Below are 15,119 nucleotides of genomic sequence, written 5' to 3'. Positions count from 1 at the left end.
TCATCCATGATGCTCAATCAGTCATATGGTGATCCATGTTAATTAATTAGTAAGGTAACTACAAAGAGTGGACTAGATGTGCTACAGCCCATTCATCTTGCTCGTAAGGGCAGTCTCATGTGCAAAGAGGCACTCAAAGAAAGTCTAATTTTAGTAAGAAATACAAAGTACAACAAAGTAATTGTAAATATGAAAAAAAACTTACTTCCCCAAGTTTTCCACATGGCCAAGGCAGGTGGAGAAACAGTAGTTGTATGCAATCACAATAGAAGGATACAGTGACTGGAAATCCAAAACGAGAACAGAGTTGCTATAGAAACGAGATTCAGGCTCCATAATTAGAGGAACACACTGTGGAGCTCTCATCTGGGATCTTTGCTGTACACTAGGTGTCACAGGAATATAGTTCATTGGTTTAGCAATACGCAACATCATTGATTCCACACGGTACTGCAGGCAGAGAGGTAGAAGTAGGGAGAGAAGAAGAAACTTAAATACAAATATACTGGTCTTTTGAATATGTGAAAATCATTTGGGGGATGTTTTACTCTTCAAAATACGGCTGTAAGACTTTTCTTACAACACAGTTACATAATGTTGGTTATTTAATCGGCTTTCAGGTATCAGAAGGGAACCCTTCATAAGTCCTTTTCCTATTCCCATAACTTTTATAAAAACTGCAAAATACGTCAGATAACTTACACAATAAATTATTTTTGAAAAGACAGACACAATTAGATTTCTTTTAATATTTAAAGATAGCAATATCATAATAAACAGATGTAGAAGAGACAGTTGTACAATTTGACAATTTCATTTAAAAAGTTGGCCAATAATCTTTGACAAATTTGGGAAAATTAGAGAATGGGGGTCAGGACACTTGAGATGGGTAAATGTTATCTCAATTTCCCAAGAAGGAACACAAGATTCCAAAACTGAAAGGTAGTCAGGTTAATACTGGTCCCTCACAAAAATTAATCAAGCAATTGCTGATTGTTTATAATAACTGCTATAAAGCAGACGGTTTATAGTTTAGAAAAAGAAAGCACTCACAAGAACCAGCATGGGTTCACTGAAGTATTCTCATGTAGTTTTAAAGTATCTTTGCCTTTTATTATAAGCCAGATCAAATAGTTTTTAAAACTTGTGGGAGTATAAATAAGTAAAATAAATAGCTTTATAAGCTATTTAATAATAGCAATAAAATTAAATACAGCAACAGGTAATGCCAAAGTAGTTAGCGCTCTAGTTTTGCTATATATACTGAATTGGTAGATTGGGGGAATGTTATAGATATAAAATAATTAAAATAATTAAAATAAAAGATTTTATGAGGTTAAGGAAACTAAGCGATTTAATGTAGTATCCTGGATGGCTAGCACAGTGTTTATTTAACACACTAGAAGTATTCAAATAAACATTTGTGGAATAAAAGCATGAAACCATTTTCAGCAAGGCATTTAAACAAAAATCTTTCATTATATCCTTGGGAAACTAGTTAGAAAGAGATGAGTTAAATGGCTTCCAAGCTCCCATTTTTCTTTAACATTAAAAAAAAGTGATACAGCCCACTTATGTTGATTCCCAAATCCTCCTCCTTTTTTTTATATTAAAGTTATCTGCTGGGAGTTGGAACAGCCAAAAGTAGGAATGTAAAACAAAAGAGAGGTAGACTTTCTTTGCCGCATCCCCAGTTCTGAGCGGCCTTTCAAGTCATCCCTAATCACACTGACAGTATTCAGGAACATAATACCATTCTCAAGGGCATAGCCATTTATTTTCTTATTATCATGCAAAACTCAGCAGTGGCCAAAAAGTTGGTGTGGAGAAAAAATAAAAAGCGGAGCTGTAACAAAGTTAAAAAAAAAAAAGCAGAGCTATTAAGTGGATTAAAGCTTTTCCAGAAAATGAAATTATAAGATTTGATTAACTAGCTACATGTATATATTAGTTGGTACCAGAAAGAAAGTTAAAAAAAAAACAACAAATCACTTCAGACATCTCAAAAGTACATATATCATTCACATAGAACTTTCAGGTGTGCAAGAAAATTGACTTCCTACCTGTGAACCCCTTGTCAGTACATGTAAAAACTGAATGCCAAAAAGTCTAGCCATTTCACTGGTTTTCCCAATCAGGTCCAGCTGTTCTAACATTTGGAGATTTCCACGGACACGGCTAATGTAATGATCAACCATTTTCCATCTGTTAAAAGAGAATCCATGCTATAAATGTTTGAGAAAAATTTGTATACTTGAAACTAGTACTGTTTTCATTATGTCAAAAACTACCTATTAAAAGTGAGGTTATTTACGGAGGGAGTCATGATCGAGCCTTTAGCAAAGTACGTTAAGGAGTTAAACATTAGAAAATTTCAGATATTTCAAGGGCATAAAACCTAGTGAAAACATGTAAAGTTTAAAATAATGCTTGTGATAAGGTGGTAAGACTAAGGATAATTATTTTCAACATTTTGCTTGATTTTACTCTATTTTTATTATAAAAAATTAACACTGTCTCTTAGATGCCACTGCTAATGATGCAATAATTATACAATTATAATTATGCTATTTAAAGGCTTTTAAAAAACATGTAGGCTTTGGGTTATCACTGTTAATACCAGTCTTAAAAAAAGTATGCACTGGTGTCTTATGGAAAGAAACAGAGTAATTTGGTGAAGATTTAGAAAAATCAGGAAAATAATTTTATTTTTTATTATTATTATTATTTTTTGCGGTACGCAGGCCTCTCACTGTTGTGGCCTCTCCAGTTGCGGAGCACAGGCTCCGGACGCGCAGGCTCAGCGGCCATGACTCACGGGCCCAGCTGCTCCGCGGCATGTGGGATCCTCCCGGACTGGGGCACGAACCCGTGTCCCCTGCATCGGCAGGCGGACTCTCAACCACTGCACCACCAGGGAAGCCCCCATATCACATTTTAATATGTATTTTTTTAAGATCATTCATGTGATCCTTCAATAATACATATAGCCAAATGTAAAGCTTAAGATAATGCATTATGTGTGGATTCAGTTCCTTTAAATATGTTAAGTCCAATTCTCGATTTCACTTGGCAAAAACATACATATCCTAGATAATACCTAATTAGAGGCAGCAAAATATACATTTAGAACATTCTAGGGTATATAAACAAACCACCAAATGTAGTTTTCAACGTTAACTTTGATATCAAGTTTCATTTTATTTATTGGTATATAACTTCTCCTAAGCTTCTGTTTCTATAAGGCTTTGATCATAAGCTCAGTGCTTTCTGTGATTTAACTTCACTTCCTTGAGATTCCTTAAAAGAGACTGGAGAATAAGTTGACATGCTCAGAAAGCAGTTTCCCCAAATATATCAAATTGTTTTTAAGGCTAGACTTTCCTATCCTCACCATCATATGGCCTTACAATTCAATAAGCAGAGCTTCATTCATTTCAAACATCAGATACATTAATTTTAGGACTATGTTCTTTATACAGCTATTTTCTAAGCTTATTACTATCCATTTTACCTTTAACCTAAGGAACAGTAGAGGTGGGAACTTTCAGTTCTGATTACAGTAGAGTAACTGGTACTAGACTAGCCCTCCTGGATAAAAGAGTCAAGGGAATCGTTTTTGGGCAATGAACAATAGGTAATGTAGGGCCATGCTCCTTGAGAGAAGGGAAACTCATGAGGTGAGCCCCAGCCTGCATGGAGCTAATTTTCTAAACACGGTGCAATGCGCTAAGTCTGAGCAGAGCTGGCTATACTGCTAAGCTGAGCAGGCAGGGATCAGAGTTCAGGCAGCTGCCGCTGGGGTCTGTGGGACAGGGCACCTGTGCAAGGGGCAGGCTTAGCATTTAGAAGTAAGGTGGGGCCTCCCTGTGAGTAACTGGCCCAGGGCTATGCTGAAAATGAGCAGGAGGAAACCATATGAGGCTTACTAGAGAGTAGCTGCTCTGGGCTTCAGTTTGGAACAGAACTTGTTAGATAGTGTTGCAGTTGGAGGTCTAGCCATGCCAGAGTGGAGAGACTTCATTACCCCCTTATTAACAACCTGGGCATCCAGCTGAGAGCTCAGAAAAACCACGCCTTAGGAGTAAGGCAGAGTAAAGCCAACTGTAGACCAACCTAAAACCAAGCACTAACAATATGCACATAGAATCTGGAGACTGAGTCTTGTCAAGTTGGAGGGGCTTAGGAAACACTTTGGGCTTTTCAGAAATCCACCTTGACAAAGCACAAAAACCAGGTTTGCACAAGTTCAAGGTGATCAGCCAATCACTGAATTGCCTACTAGGCAAAAATAAACATGCTTCAGAGGAAGATAAAATCCAGAATCTGTACAACAGAACATGAGCAATATCCATTACATAATCATGCAAAGAAACAAAAAAATATGACCCACAGTTAAGAAAAATAGCAGTCAACAGAAACTAATACAGAGATGGCCAGGTGTTGGATATAGTAACAGATAACATATAGGTATGTTCAAAAATCTAAAGAAAAGATATTCAAGAAGTTAAAAGAAAAATGTAATCTTAGTGAGTTAACCAATGGAGAAATCCACCAAATATGGAAACTATCAAAAGAAAGAACCAAATGAGAATTCTGGGACTAAAAATAACTGAAATACAAAATTTATTGGTTATTCTTTTTTTTTTTTTTTGGCCGCGCTGTGGGGCATGCGGGATCTTAGTTCCCTGACCAGGGATCAGACCTGTGCCCCCTGCAGAGGAAGTGCAGAGTCCTAACCAATGGACAGCCAGGGAAGTCGCTATTGATTGTTCTTAACAGCAGGTTGGTGATGACAGAAGAAAGTTAGTAAACTTAAAGATAGGTCGTTAGAAAAAAGACTGAAGAAAAATGTACAGAGCCTCAAGGGTCTATGGGACACTGTCAAATAGAATAATATACATAGAGATTATTGAGATCATCAGTAAGTTGAGGTTATAAAAAAATCAGGTGAAATAAATTTCATAGGTAACAAACCCTTAGAAGAACAGATAGGACATATAACCTATTTCATCTTTGGCAGAGAACAGGAGGGAGATGCAACGGCCATAAAAGCAGGTAAGAAAGAAATTGTTAATGTGTTAATAAATTCTTAAAGGTCACGTATGGGCGAGCATGACAATTTAGAATCACTGGAAGCCCTAGACACCAGGCAAATCTTTTTCCACGAGCCTCCACCAAGTGCTCACAAGAAAGACTGGGGGCAGGACAGTGCACACAGGAATAAAACCCTGCAACTTCTTCCAACCCTTCTCTTATATGAAGCAAAGCCTTGAGCTACTGTGGGACCAGCAAGAAATTCTCCAATCCTTAGGGTTTATGCAAAGATCCATTATCTCTGGGAAGAGAAGAGATGCAAAAGATGTTTACAGCTGGGAGGGGGTAGTAGTAAAAGCTGCACCCGAGGGAAGGCAGGAAACCTCCCCTGTTCCAACCACGGGCCTTGTACCAAGTAACAAACAGTAGCTGTCTACCACTGGGAAAGGGGCAGGAAACTTTCCCATCATAGATTCCAGGCAAAGAAACACCACTCCTGGGGAAGGAGTAGAAGCATAAGCCATGTTCCTCTGTGGAAGAGTCAGGAAACCTGCTTGGGCCAGGACCTGGCAGTGATACAAAGCAGAAGTCTATCACCACTGTGGGAAGAGCAGGAATGCTGAGAAAGCCTCATCTTCGAGGCCTGGGAGAGCAGGAACTCTCAAAGACTAACTCTGGACCAGGAAAAGTGAGTTAATTCCCCTGCCTCCACTATAAGTCTTACACAGAAAAACAGCAGCAGCAGCCATCCACTCATTAAGCCTGACTTTGCCAAAAAAAAAAAAAAATATATATATATATATATATATATATATATATTGCATACACTGGAAAAAGGAGAACAAATGTTGATTTCTCATCAGAAATAATGAAGGCCAGGAGAAAAGGGAATTTAAAGCAGTGAAAGAAAAATAATTCTCAACCCCAGGATTAGTGAAAATATTCAAAAATAAGGGTGAGATAAAGAAAGACATTTTCAGATAAATAAAGGCTGAGAGAATTTCTTGCCAGGAGTCTTCCCCTAGAAGAACTGCAAAGAAAACGATTTAGCACTTTCTTCAATGAAAATGTATGTTCACACAAAGCCCTGCATACAGCTTAATACATAATAGCTTCAAACCAGAAACAACTCAACTGTCCATCAACAGGTGACTGGATAAACTGTAGTATACTCATACAATTGAATATTATTTAGTAATAAAAATAGGAACAAACTCTGGTTCATGCAACAACGTGGTTGCATCTCAAAAACATGCTGAGTTTCTTGAAAGAAGACAGACACAAAGCGGTAGACTGTAAATAATTCTAATAATACAAAGTTCTAAAACTGACAAAACTAATCTATAGTAATAGAAATTCAATTCATACTTACCTGGGTGGTTAAGGAATAGGTAGATTAACTACAAAGCTATATAAGGGAATTTTCTGGGTGTTAGAAATGTTCTTTATCTTGATTGGGGTAGTGATTACAGGGTGTATACATTTTTCAAAGTCACTGCACAATATACTTTAAACGTGTGCATTTTATTGTATATAAATTATACTCCAACAATACTGATTTTTAAAAAGAGATATTATCCTCTTCAGAGTTATAAAACATTACCTGTATAGATCTGTCTTGTTATCAAACCAATCTGATAAGACTCGAAAAGTAAAGAGGGGAAAACGCTGATGAAGAACATGAAAGCTCACATTTTCAAAGGTGTAGTTAGTTAGAGCCACCTAAGGAAAGAAAAGGAAAACTCCATTATAATAATGCTCATACTTACATGCAAATGGGTTCTAAAAAATCCTAAATATTATTTCTAACTTTTCATAGTAGATATGAAAGCTACTTGTAAAAATGATTCGTGTTACAACTGAATCATAATTAATTTAAAACTATGTATATATAGCCTACTGGACAGAAATGTTTGTAATAAATTAATATTTAATTAGAAAAATAATCAGACCTGAAGAGGTTCAACTTGTTCATATAATACTTACTTTATAGATCCCAGTTCTTATCACTTCTGTTTATACTCTATGCCAATACAAATACTGACAAACAAGCACTGTCAAGCAAGTTAATTTTTTGTTCTTTCCGTACTTACTTTTTGATCCTGGATGACATGCTGATTAACAGGCTCCCACAGATTCGAGGATGAGTTATCTAGTTAAAGGCAGGCATTCATCCTGCTCCCAAAAATTACATCAGTACTAAGACCCGATATATGGACATTATAGAGTCAATTTCATTCCGAAAGCAAAAGATTAAAAAGAAATGACAGCATGTTTCCCATCTTCAAAATATGTAGGTGAAAGCTGTGTTACTGGGAGAAGAATACTGAAAAAGTGTCCAAATTCATAAAACATACCTCTAGCTAGATGATCTCTCAGAAATACCTACAAGACACAAGCAGTCTAAACAATGGCAGGTATTTCAGTGTAAAATGGAAATTAAGGAACCAGCAGTCACCATTCTTAGGTCAGCTCGAGGTTCTGAGGAATAGTTCAAACAGCACTTCACATTTGTATATTACAATTTTAAAATATATTCTTTTCCACTTCTACAATCCAGCAAGTACAAAACAGGGATTGAATGTTAAGCTCATCTCAGTGCAGTGACCCCCAAAAAACTGGTCTTCTTTATCTACAATTTCTATCAATCTCCAGAACAACAGCATCAGAATGTGGCATACTTCGGAGTATGTGTATGTACTTACACTTAGACACACACACACACACACACACACACACACACACACACACACACACACACACAGACTTTTAAACTTTGGAATGAAGCTATCTATTCTAAAGTCACCAGTATAAAACAGGTACTAACCCATTATGGGGGTAAATGGAAGTAAATTACCATTTCTTTTACAAAAATCAGTATTGCCCTGGAGTACTTCTCTCAAAAATAAATAACTCATTTTATTATAAAATTCCCATATTTGAATGACTCTTCTACATGCCAGTGAATATTTTAATTCAGTTTAAAATTTTTTTCTATTTAGTTTCATAGAAAATTGAACCAAATATCTGATCTCAGGTAGTTACATGATTACCTAATAAAGAGAATAGCACTTCAGACCAAACCTAAACTTCTGCTAGAGTATATATCGTCATTAAAAACAATCAAAAAAATCTCTACAGAAAAGATCACCATGTTGTCCTGCAGCTCTCTCATTATGGGAAAACTTGAAGTTTGCCATGTAAGTTGACCTATAAGGATTAACTAGGGGATTCTGTGATCTCAAACTAAACTTAAATTTTAGAAATTGGTCGCCAATATCTGAGGCAGATGGCAGACCTATGTTCTGAGTTGATTTTATTTCAAATAGAACTATGTCATAAATTGGATTAAGACTAAAATATTATGACCTTATAGCACCCACTCTACTTTGGATCTTAGTGTCACAGAAGCATGAAAATGGTCACCTATAATCCCAGCTGTGAGTAAAATTAAAGGAAGGAAACATGAACTCTAAAATTAAGATGATCCACCTTTAGAATGTTCCAATCTTTAGAGTGATTTACTCCATAAGTTGACAATGAATCTAAAACTATGAATTAGGAGTTTGTTACTTGTTTTAGAAGGCAATCTGAGTAAGTTAAACATTGGAAAAATGTACTATGTAGATCAAAGTCAGAATTGATAGAGGAAGAAAGTGTTATAGTCCTTGGCCGTTTATTTTACTGATAAAGGAATCAGCGGATAGAGGTATGGTTACACTTTTCCATTCACAGAGTCAATGTGCAGTACCCAATGGTTAGTTACTTCAGAAACAAATTATTCAGAATGGGGAGAGGCAATCAGAGAATTAGTGCAAGGGAACTGAGAAAAGTGGAAGGAGACCATAAGGAAGCACCTGTGCCCTATTACCCTCTATCACCTTATTCCTGCAGTTGTTCATCATTTCCCCTGTCTTCAATTAAAAATTTTGGTTGACATAAACTTTCTATAGAAAAATACACAAATTTAAAGTGAACAACTCATGAATTTTTATGTATACATCCATGTAACCACCATGCATATGAACAAATTTTTAGGACACTGGAAGGCTCCCTTGTGCCCTTTCCCACTCAATACTCACCAAAGTTACAGATTAGTCTTGCCTATTTTTAAACTTCATATAAATGGAAACATTTAATATGTACTATTATTTATCTGGTTTCTTTTGGTCAACATTATGTTTGAGATTCATCTATTGTTCAACGTGGCAATATTTCATTCTTTTTCATTGCCATGTGGTATTTTTTGTTTCAGCTGCTTACTCTGCACCCTAATACACACCAATTATTGGTGACAAGTCTATCTCCTTTTCTAGAGTGTTCGACAGCAAGAACATCTCTGTACTTCCTTCCCACTCCCTCCTCACTCTGCACCAAGACTCAACAGTGTTTCCTCTAAATGTATATATCATTTATGTCTCATCTGGCTCTTACATGCGTATGGGGTCAGTGATAGATGCCCTATCAAAGCCATATAATATATATGGGATATGTGTGTATATACATACATACACAGACATATACTCATTTTAAACATGCTCTCTGTTCTCAGAGAGCTTATTTTATATATTTTATTTTACACGTTTTACCTTATATATGCTTAAAATAAAATATACAAAATAAGACAGAGAGCATGCCCACAATCCTGATTCTTAACCCCATACTAGCTATGAGGCTTTTAGGCAAGTCACTTCTGTGAATGTCAGTTTTCTCATCTTGAATAATACCTCACTACTTTCTTGTCTTACTTATCCTGCAAGTTTGTGAGTATCAGAAGTCAAAAATGACAAGTCTATAAAAGTGCCTTATAAATAAGACAAAATATGAATACAAGGGAGCGTATTATTTTACCTAACAGATGCTTATTGACAGACTGATGCTGTAATAGGGAATATTAGAACCAGATTCCAGTGTTCCAAACTGAGATGCAGGCCTACATGCTTGTGTGGAAGCATCTGACCTTCCTAGTGACTCTGTTGGGAGTGTTCTTCACTATCTTATCTGACAACTCCTTCGTAGCATCTGATTCCTCTGTCTGATCCTCAAAATATTTTCATTCACAAAATTGTGCTTGGCTCAATCCTGATCGCTCTCTCCATTCACTTCTTGGTGAGCTCAACCACACTCTCATGTGACTTCCAAGACTGTACCTCTAATCCAGACTCTACCCCACATTTGAGACTTCCCTATTGAAATGTCTGTTGAGTATCTTGCACCTGGATATGACTGATACCTCATGCTCTTTATCCTTAATCTTCATTTTCCCACCTAAACATGATCTTAAATCATCTATGCCAGAACCCTCACAATCATTCTTGACACCTCCTCCTCTTCATCTTTTTGTACATCCAATTCTTGTGGATTTACTCTCTAAATTGTTTTGTGAATCGCTATATCACTGTCAGTTTTCATTTGAGCTACTTCAATAATGTTCTCACTGGTTTCCTACCTCTGGTCTTGCCCCCTTCCACACTGCTACCAGAAAATAAGTCTCAGAGGTAATTCACATCAGTGCCTCCATATCACCTTAGCCACTCCGACGATCATACTCCAAGACCTGTGATTACCAGTAATTGTACCCTCTCCATAATCTCATGTAACCCATCCTCCAACCACCGTCTCCTTCCGGGTTACTCCCCCTGGTGCCCTGACCTCTTTGCTCCTAACCTAGCTCAAATTCCACAGTCAGTCATTATAATCCCAACCTTGCACTAACATTCAGTTCCCTGCCCCCTCTTGCTTCCTTTTAATTAATTAAATTTTAGTAAAGCCACAACCCTTTGCTTGTGAGCTGTGCTCAAATCTAACCCTCTGTTACTCTGCACTTATATCTGTGAATTTGAACACAGCTGGCAGGTATCTCTTTAATTTGCTGATGCAAAGCTCAAATGGGCTGTCAATGCCTAGCTTCTATATTTTCTTAATCACTCTCAAATTCTCCTAAATAACTCTTCTCTCCTCAAACCCAAAGAGCCTGAAGCTCTTGAAACTGAAGCAACCAGAAGAGAACTTCTCATCCTCACGGCTACCCACCTAACAACATCTGCACCCAGATAATCTGCCTGCTAAAATGGAGGAACCAGCTATACCCTTAATCTTAATCTGATCTAAACCGAGCCCCAAATCTGTACATTAGAGATGGCATTCCGTAATATTTGTTGAATTGAATCAGATATATTTCCAACCTAGTTTGCAAATTCTTGTAAGGCCTGGATTAAGTTGATATCCAGAAGGCCTCTAAATGTAATCCTCTGGGGAAGAGTCATTTATTCTTTCATTCAAGCAGTCGAGTATATCATGAGCACTATTTCAGAGGCACTTTGTTACCGAGGATTCAAAGTCTGGAGGGAACAGCAGAAATTCTATGTTAAGCAGGAGAGTGAAAACTAGTATATTAAAAAACAAATTTAAAAAATTTAAAAATCCAAAGTAGCATTAAAAAAAAGGTATCCATTCAACTGTAAATTGTATCTGGGGGGTGCAACTGTTGTGGAGATGTTGGATTTCACTTTCATTTTACATACTCTTCTGCAATTTTTAGAGTGAATATAAATTATTTTTAATAAGGAACATTAAAAACAAACTATAAATATTTAAGAAAACAAAGAGCTAGAAACAGCTAAGTGTCATGAGGGAGATACAGATAAGAGAAATAAAGATAAAAAAGGAGTTTCTGGAACTATTTAAATCCAGAAAAAATAGTTTGAGGGCCTCTAATATGAAGAAACTCTTAGGGCCAAAGTCATAACCCTTAAAATCCTATACCACCTAGAGATACAAGACAGTACTTCCCACAAGTTCATTCAGGATTTCACGGAAATTTCCAAATTGCCAGGAGTACTTAGGGTTAGGAAAAAAGTGATAATCTAATATGGCACATCTAGGAAGTGGGGGTGGTGGTGGTGTAAATTACCCGACTCGTAACTTTTTCACAGTTGTTCTGCACAGATACAAATAAAGATCAGAGATGGTATATATGTAGTCTAGAATTAGAGAGAATTTCCAGTAAGGACTAAAGAAAGCCCTAAACTCTGAAAAAATATTTACTCTCTAATTTGTGATTTTTAAGCTAACAGTTGATAATTGCTATAGTTGCCCTTTGGATCTTCAGGAATGAAAAGATCCCTAAAACTAAGTAAGACTCAATAATTTAATTTTGTGTTTATATACTTAATTTATGTGTTCATTCAGGCAGTATCGGAGACTGAAGTTTGAAATACATAATGGAATATACAAACCAAATACATCACACAATCTCTGTACCTTCCATATCCTATGCCGTGTCACTAGGAATTACAGTGGACCCTTGAACAACACAGGGGTTAGGGCACCAACCCCCATGCAGTTGAAAATCTGTGTATAACTTTACAGTTAGCTCTTTGTAGATGCAAATCTGCATTGCAGATTCAACCAACCCGTGGATCATGTAGTACTGTAGTATGTATTTATCAGAGAAAAAAAAATCCACCAATAAGTGGATCTGTGTAGCTCAAACCCATGTTGGAAGATTCTTGTGCTGACAATATTTTAAGAACAATAGGATAAAAATTATCCTCAAGCAGATACATGTATGGTACATTTTCAAATTAGATAAAATGTGAGCATAACTTGAAGCTCATGGTGCAGAGAGAAAATAAAAATAAAAATGGGAATACCTAAATTTTATATAAAGAGCATATTTTCTTATCTGGAAGAATTACTCCATGATTGGTCCCAAAAGAATTGCAGAGGGCATGCTTGGAAACTCAAATTTTTATATAAATCTAGAAGAGCCAGAAAAGATCACAGCGGATAATGAGTGTATAATAGAGAGAGAAAGTATTTTCAATGGGAAGTAGTTGAAGAATAGAGTTCTCTCTTAAAGTTAAACATTTTATCTGATATTACAAGTCCAAAATCTGAGAATAGAGCAATTTATTGTAGGTATCTTTTTTCTTACATTTTTGGTGACAGAATTATTTCTCTGAGTGACTGCATATTAATAAGATAGTTTCATACTACCAAAAATCCTTACCTGGGCCCCCAAAGACTCAACTGGATGCTGCTATTAACTATTTCCAAGTAATGTGTTTCCAATTGACCCAGGTTTTAAATATCCCTAGTTCAAAAAGTTCTTTCCTATATCTAGACTAAATTTTTCTTACTGTAATAAATCAAAAAGGTCAAGCTGAGTTTATCTGGCCTTGAGTGTAAAAATGATTTAAGAGCAAAAAATGATGAAATTATACAACATTCCATACATACAAGATAACATTTTATGATAGCTGTAGACTTTTATAGCCACTGCTATTTGTGCTTAGACACAAACAGGGGAAAAAAATCATCAATAACAAAGTTAAATACTTCTATAGCTTTGCATTTTAGAAAGTAGTATTTATTTTTGAAACTCTACTTAAGTATAATAAAAATAATTCACAAATAAGCATAAGCTATACTAATATTCTATAATGATTAAAATCACTATATATTGATCTAATTGCTTATTTCCAAACCAAATTTCAGATAAAGTACCTTACCTCATTTCTCATGATTCTCCAAAGATTTAATGTAATTCGGCCAACAATATTTATCTCACTCATTGTATCCGACCCATAGTCATCTCTTTCGGCTGCAAATCTATTCTCAACTTTGTCATCTATAGAAATGAATATAGGTTGCATCAGGACTCACAGAAACCAAATTTCCAAGCAAATCATGCAAAAGAAAATGAGAATAAAAATTCAAGATGAAGATTAAAGATTAAATGTAATTCATAGTTTATTTTGTATTAGGTTTAAGAGAAAAATCATTATTTTGACTAATAAAACAATTTTTCTTTCCTCTTTAAGTTATAAAAGAATTTTGTGAAATAAATGTATCTGAAAACTGTATATATTTTTTAACAATAAAAACACATATATACACACACTTTTTAAAAAATTAAATGCTTTTCTCTTTAAATATGATAATTACTGATGCTATTTGTTTTTTAAATAAATTTATTTATTTTTGGCTGCATTGGGTCTTCATTGCTGCACACGGTCTTTCTCTAGCTGTGGTGAGTGGGGGCTACTCTTTGTTGTGGTACGTGGGCTTCTCATTGTGGTGGCTTCTCTTGCTGCAGAGCACGGGCTCTAGGCACGTGGGCTCAGTAGTTGTGGCTCGCGGGCTCTAGAGCACAGGCTCAGTAGTTGTAGCGCACAGGTTTAGTTGCTCCACGGCATGTGGGATCTTCCCGGACCAGGGCTCAAACCCATGTCCCCTGCATTGGCAGGAGGATTCTTAACCACTGCACCACCAGGGAAGCCCTGGTGCTATTTTTATGAATACCTAACACCACATCATTTCTTTGGTGTTTGGATGAAAAATATTTATTATTAAACTGGTCATTTCTTGGGGAAAAAAATGGTAGAATTTTTAACCTAAACAATTCTCTGGGGCTTCCCTGGTGGCACAGTGGTTGAGAGTCCGCCTGCTGATGCAGGGGACACGGGTTCGTGCCCCGGTCCGGGAAGATCCCACATGCCGCAGAGCGGCTGGGGCCATGAGCCATGGCCGCTGGGCCTGCGCGTCCGGAGCCTGTGCTCCGCAACGGGGGAGGCCACAACAGTGAGAGGCCCGGGTACCAAGAAATGAGTCTTGTGTCACATGTTGAAATGATAATATCTGAATATATTCAGTTAAATAAAATATGTCCTTAAATTAAAAAAAAAAATCTCTGAAAATTTGTTGACATTAATTAATGATTTTCATATTCAGGGTGAAATTCTATTAACTACATATGGAGAACTAGATGAAGAGTTCCTCTTACAGTGAACAGAGTTCTGAGTCTTGTTTCTAAGTGATGATTTCATCTAGAATTAGAAATTAAAATTTGTTTCTCTTATATAACACTGGGTACACATGAATGTTGTTGATAGAGGCTCTAGAATAATAAATATATTTACCATATTTGAATGTCTGTTATGTTCTAAGAACTTTACTAACATTATTTATTTTATTTTAATACAGCCACTTTATTATGTTAGTATCTTTTTTTTTTTTTTTTGCGGTACGTGGGCCTGTCACTGTTGTGGCCTCTCCCGTTGCGGAGCACAGTCTCC

The 15,119-nt window shown here is 36.3% G+C and overlaps 1 protein-coding gene across 3 annotated transcripts in view; it reads right to left on the bottom strand.

Moving 5' to 3' along the window:
- REV3L (REV3 like, DNA directed polymerase zeta catalytic subunit) overlaps nucleotides 1-15,119 on the bottom strand; it is a 186,111-nt gene that overhangs the window by 33,516 nt on the left and 137,476 nt on the right. For all 3 annotated transcript variants that reach the window (XM_033418641.2, XM_049695490.1, XM_049695491.1), the window contains exons 20-23: nucleotides 13,554-13,672; nucleotides 6,641-6,759; nucleotides 2,064-2,205; nucleotides 206-450 (exon numbers count right to left, since the gene is read on the bottom strand). In XM_033418641.2, coding sequence (XP_033274532.2) covers nucleotides 206-450; nucleotides 2,064-2,205; nucleotides 6,641-6,759; nucleotides 13,554-13,672 — 625 coding nt within the window. The remainder of the gene's footprint in view (nucleotides 1-205; nucleotides 451-2,063; nucleotides 2,206-6,640; nucleotides 6,760-13,553; nucleotides 13,673-15,119) is intronic.

Source organism: Orcinus orca, chromosome 12 (genome assembly GCF_937001465.1).
Source record: "Orcinus orca chromosome 12, mOrcOrc1.1, whole genome shotgun sequence".
NCBI lineage: Eukaryota > Metazoa > Chordata > Mammalia > Artiodactyla > Delphinidae > Orcinus > Orcinus orca.
This window is presented reverse-complemented; position numbering and strand designations above follow the sequence as displayed.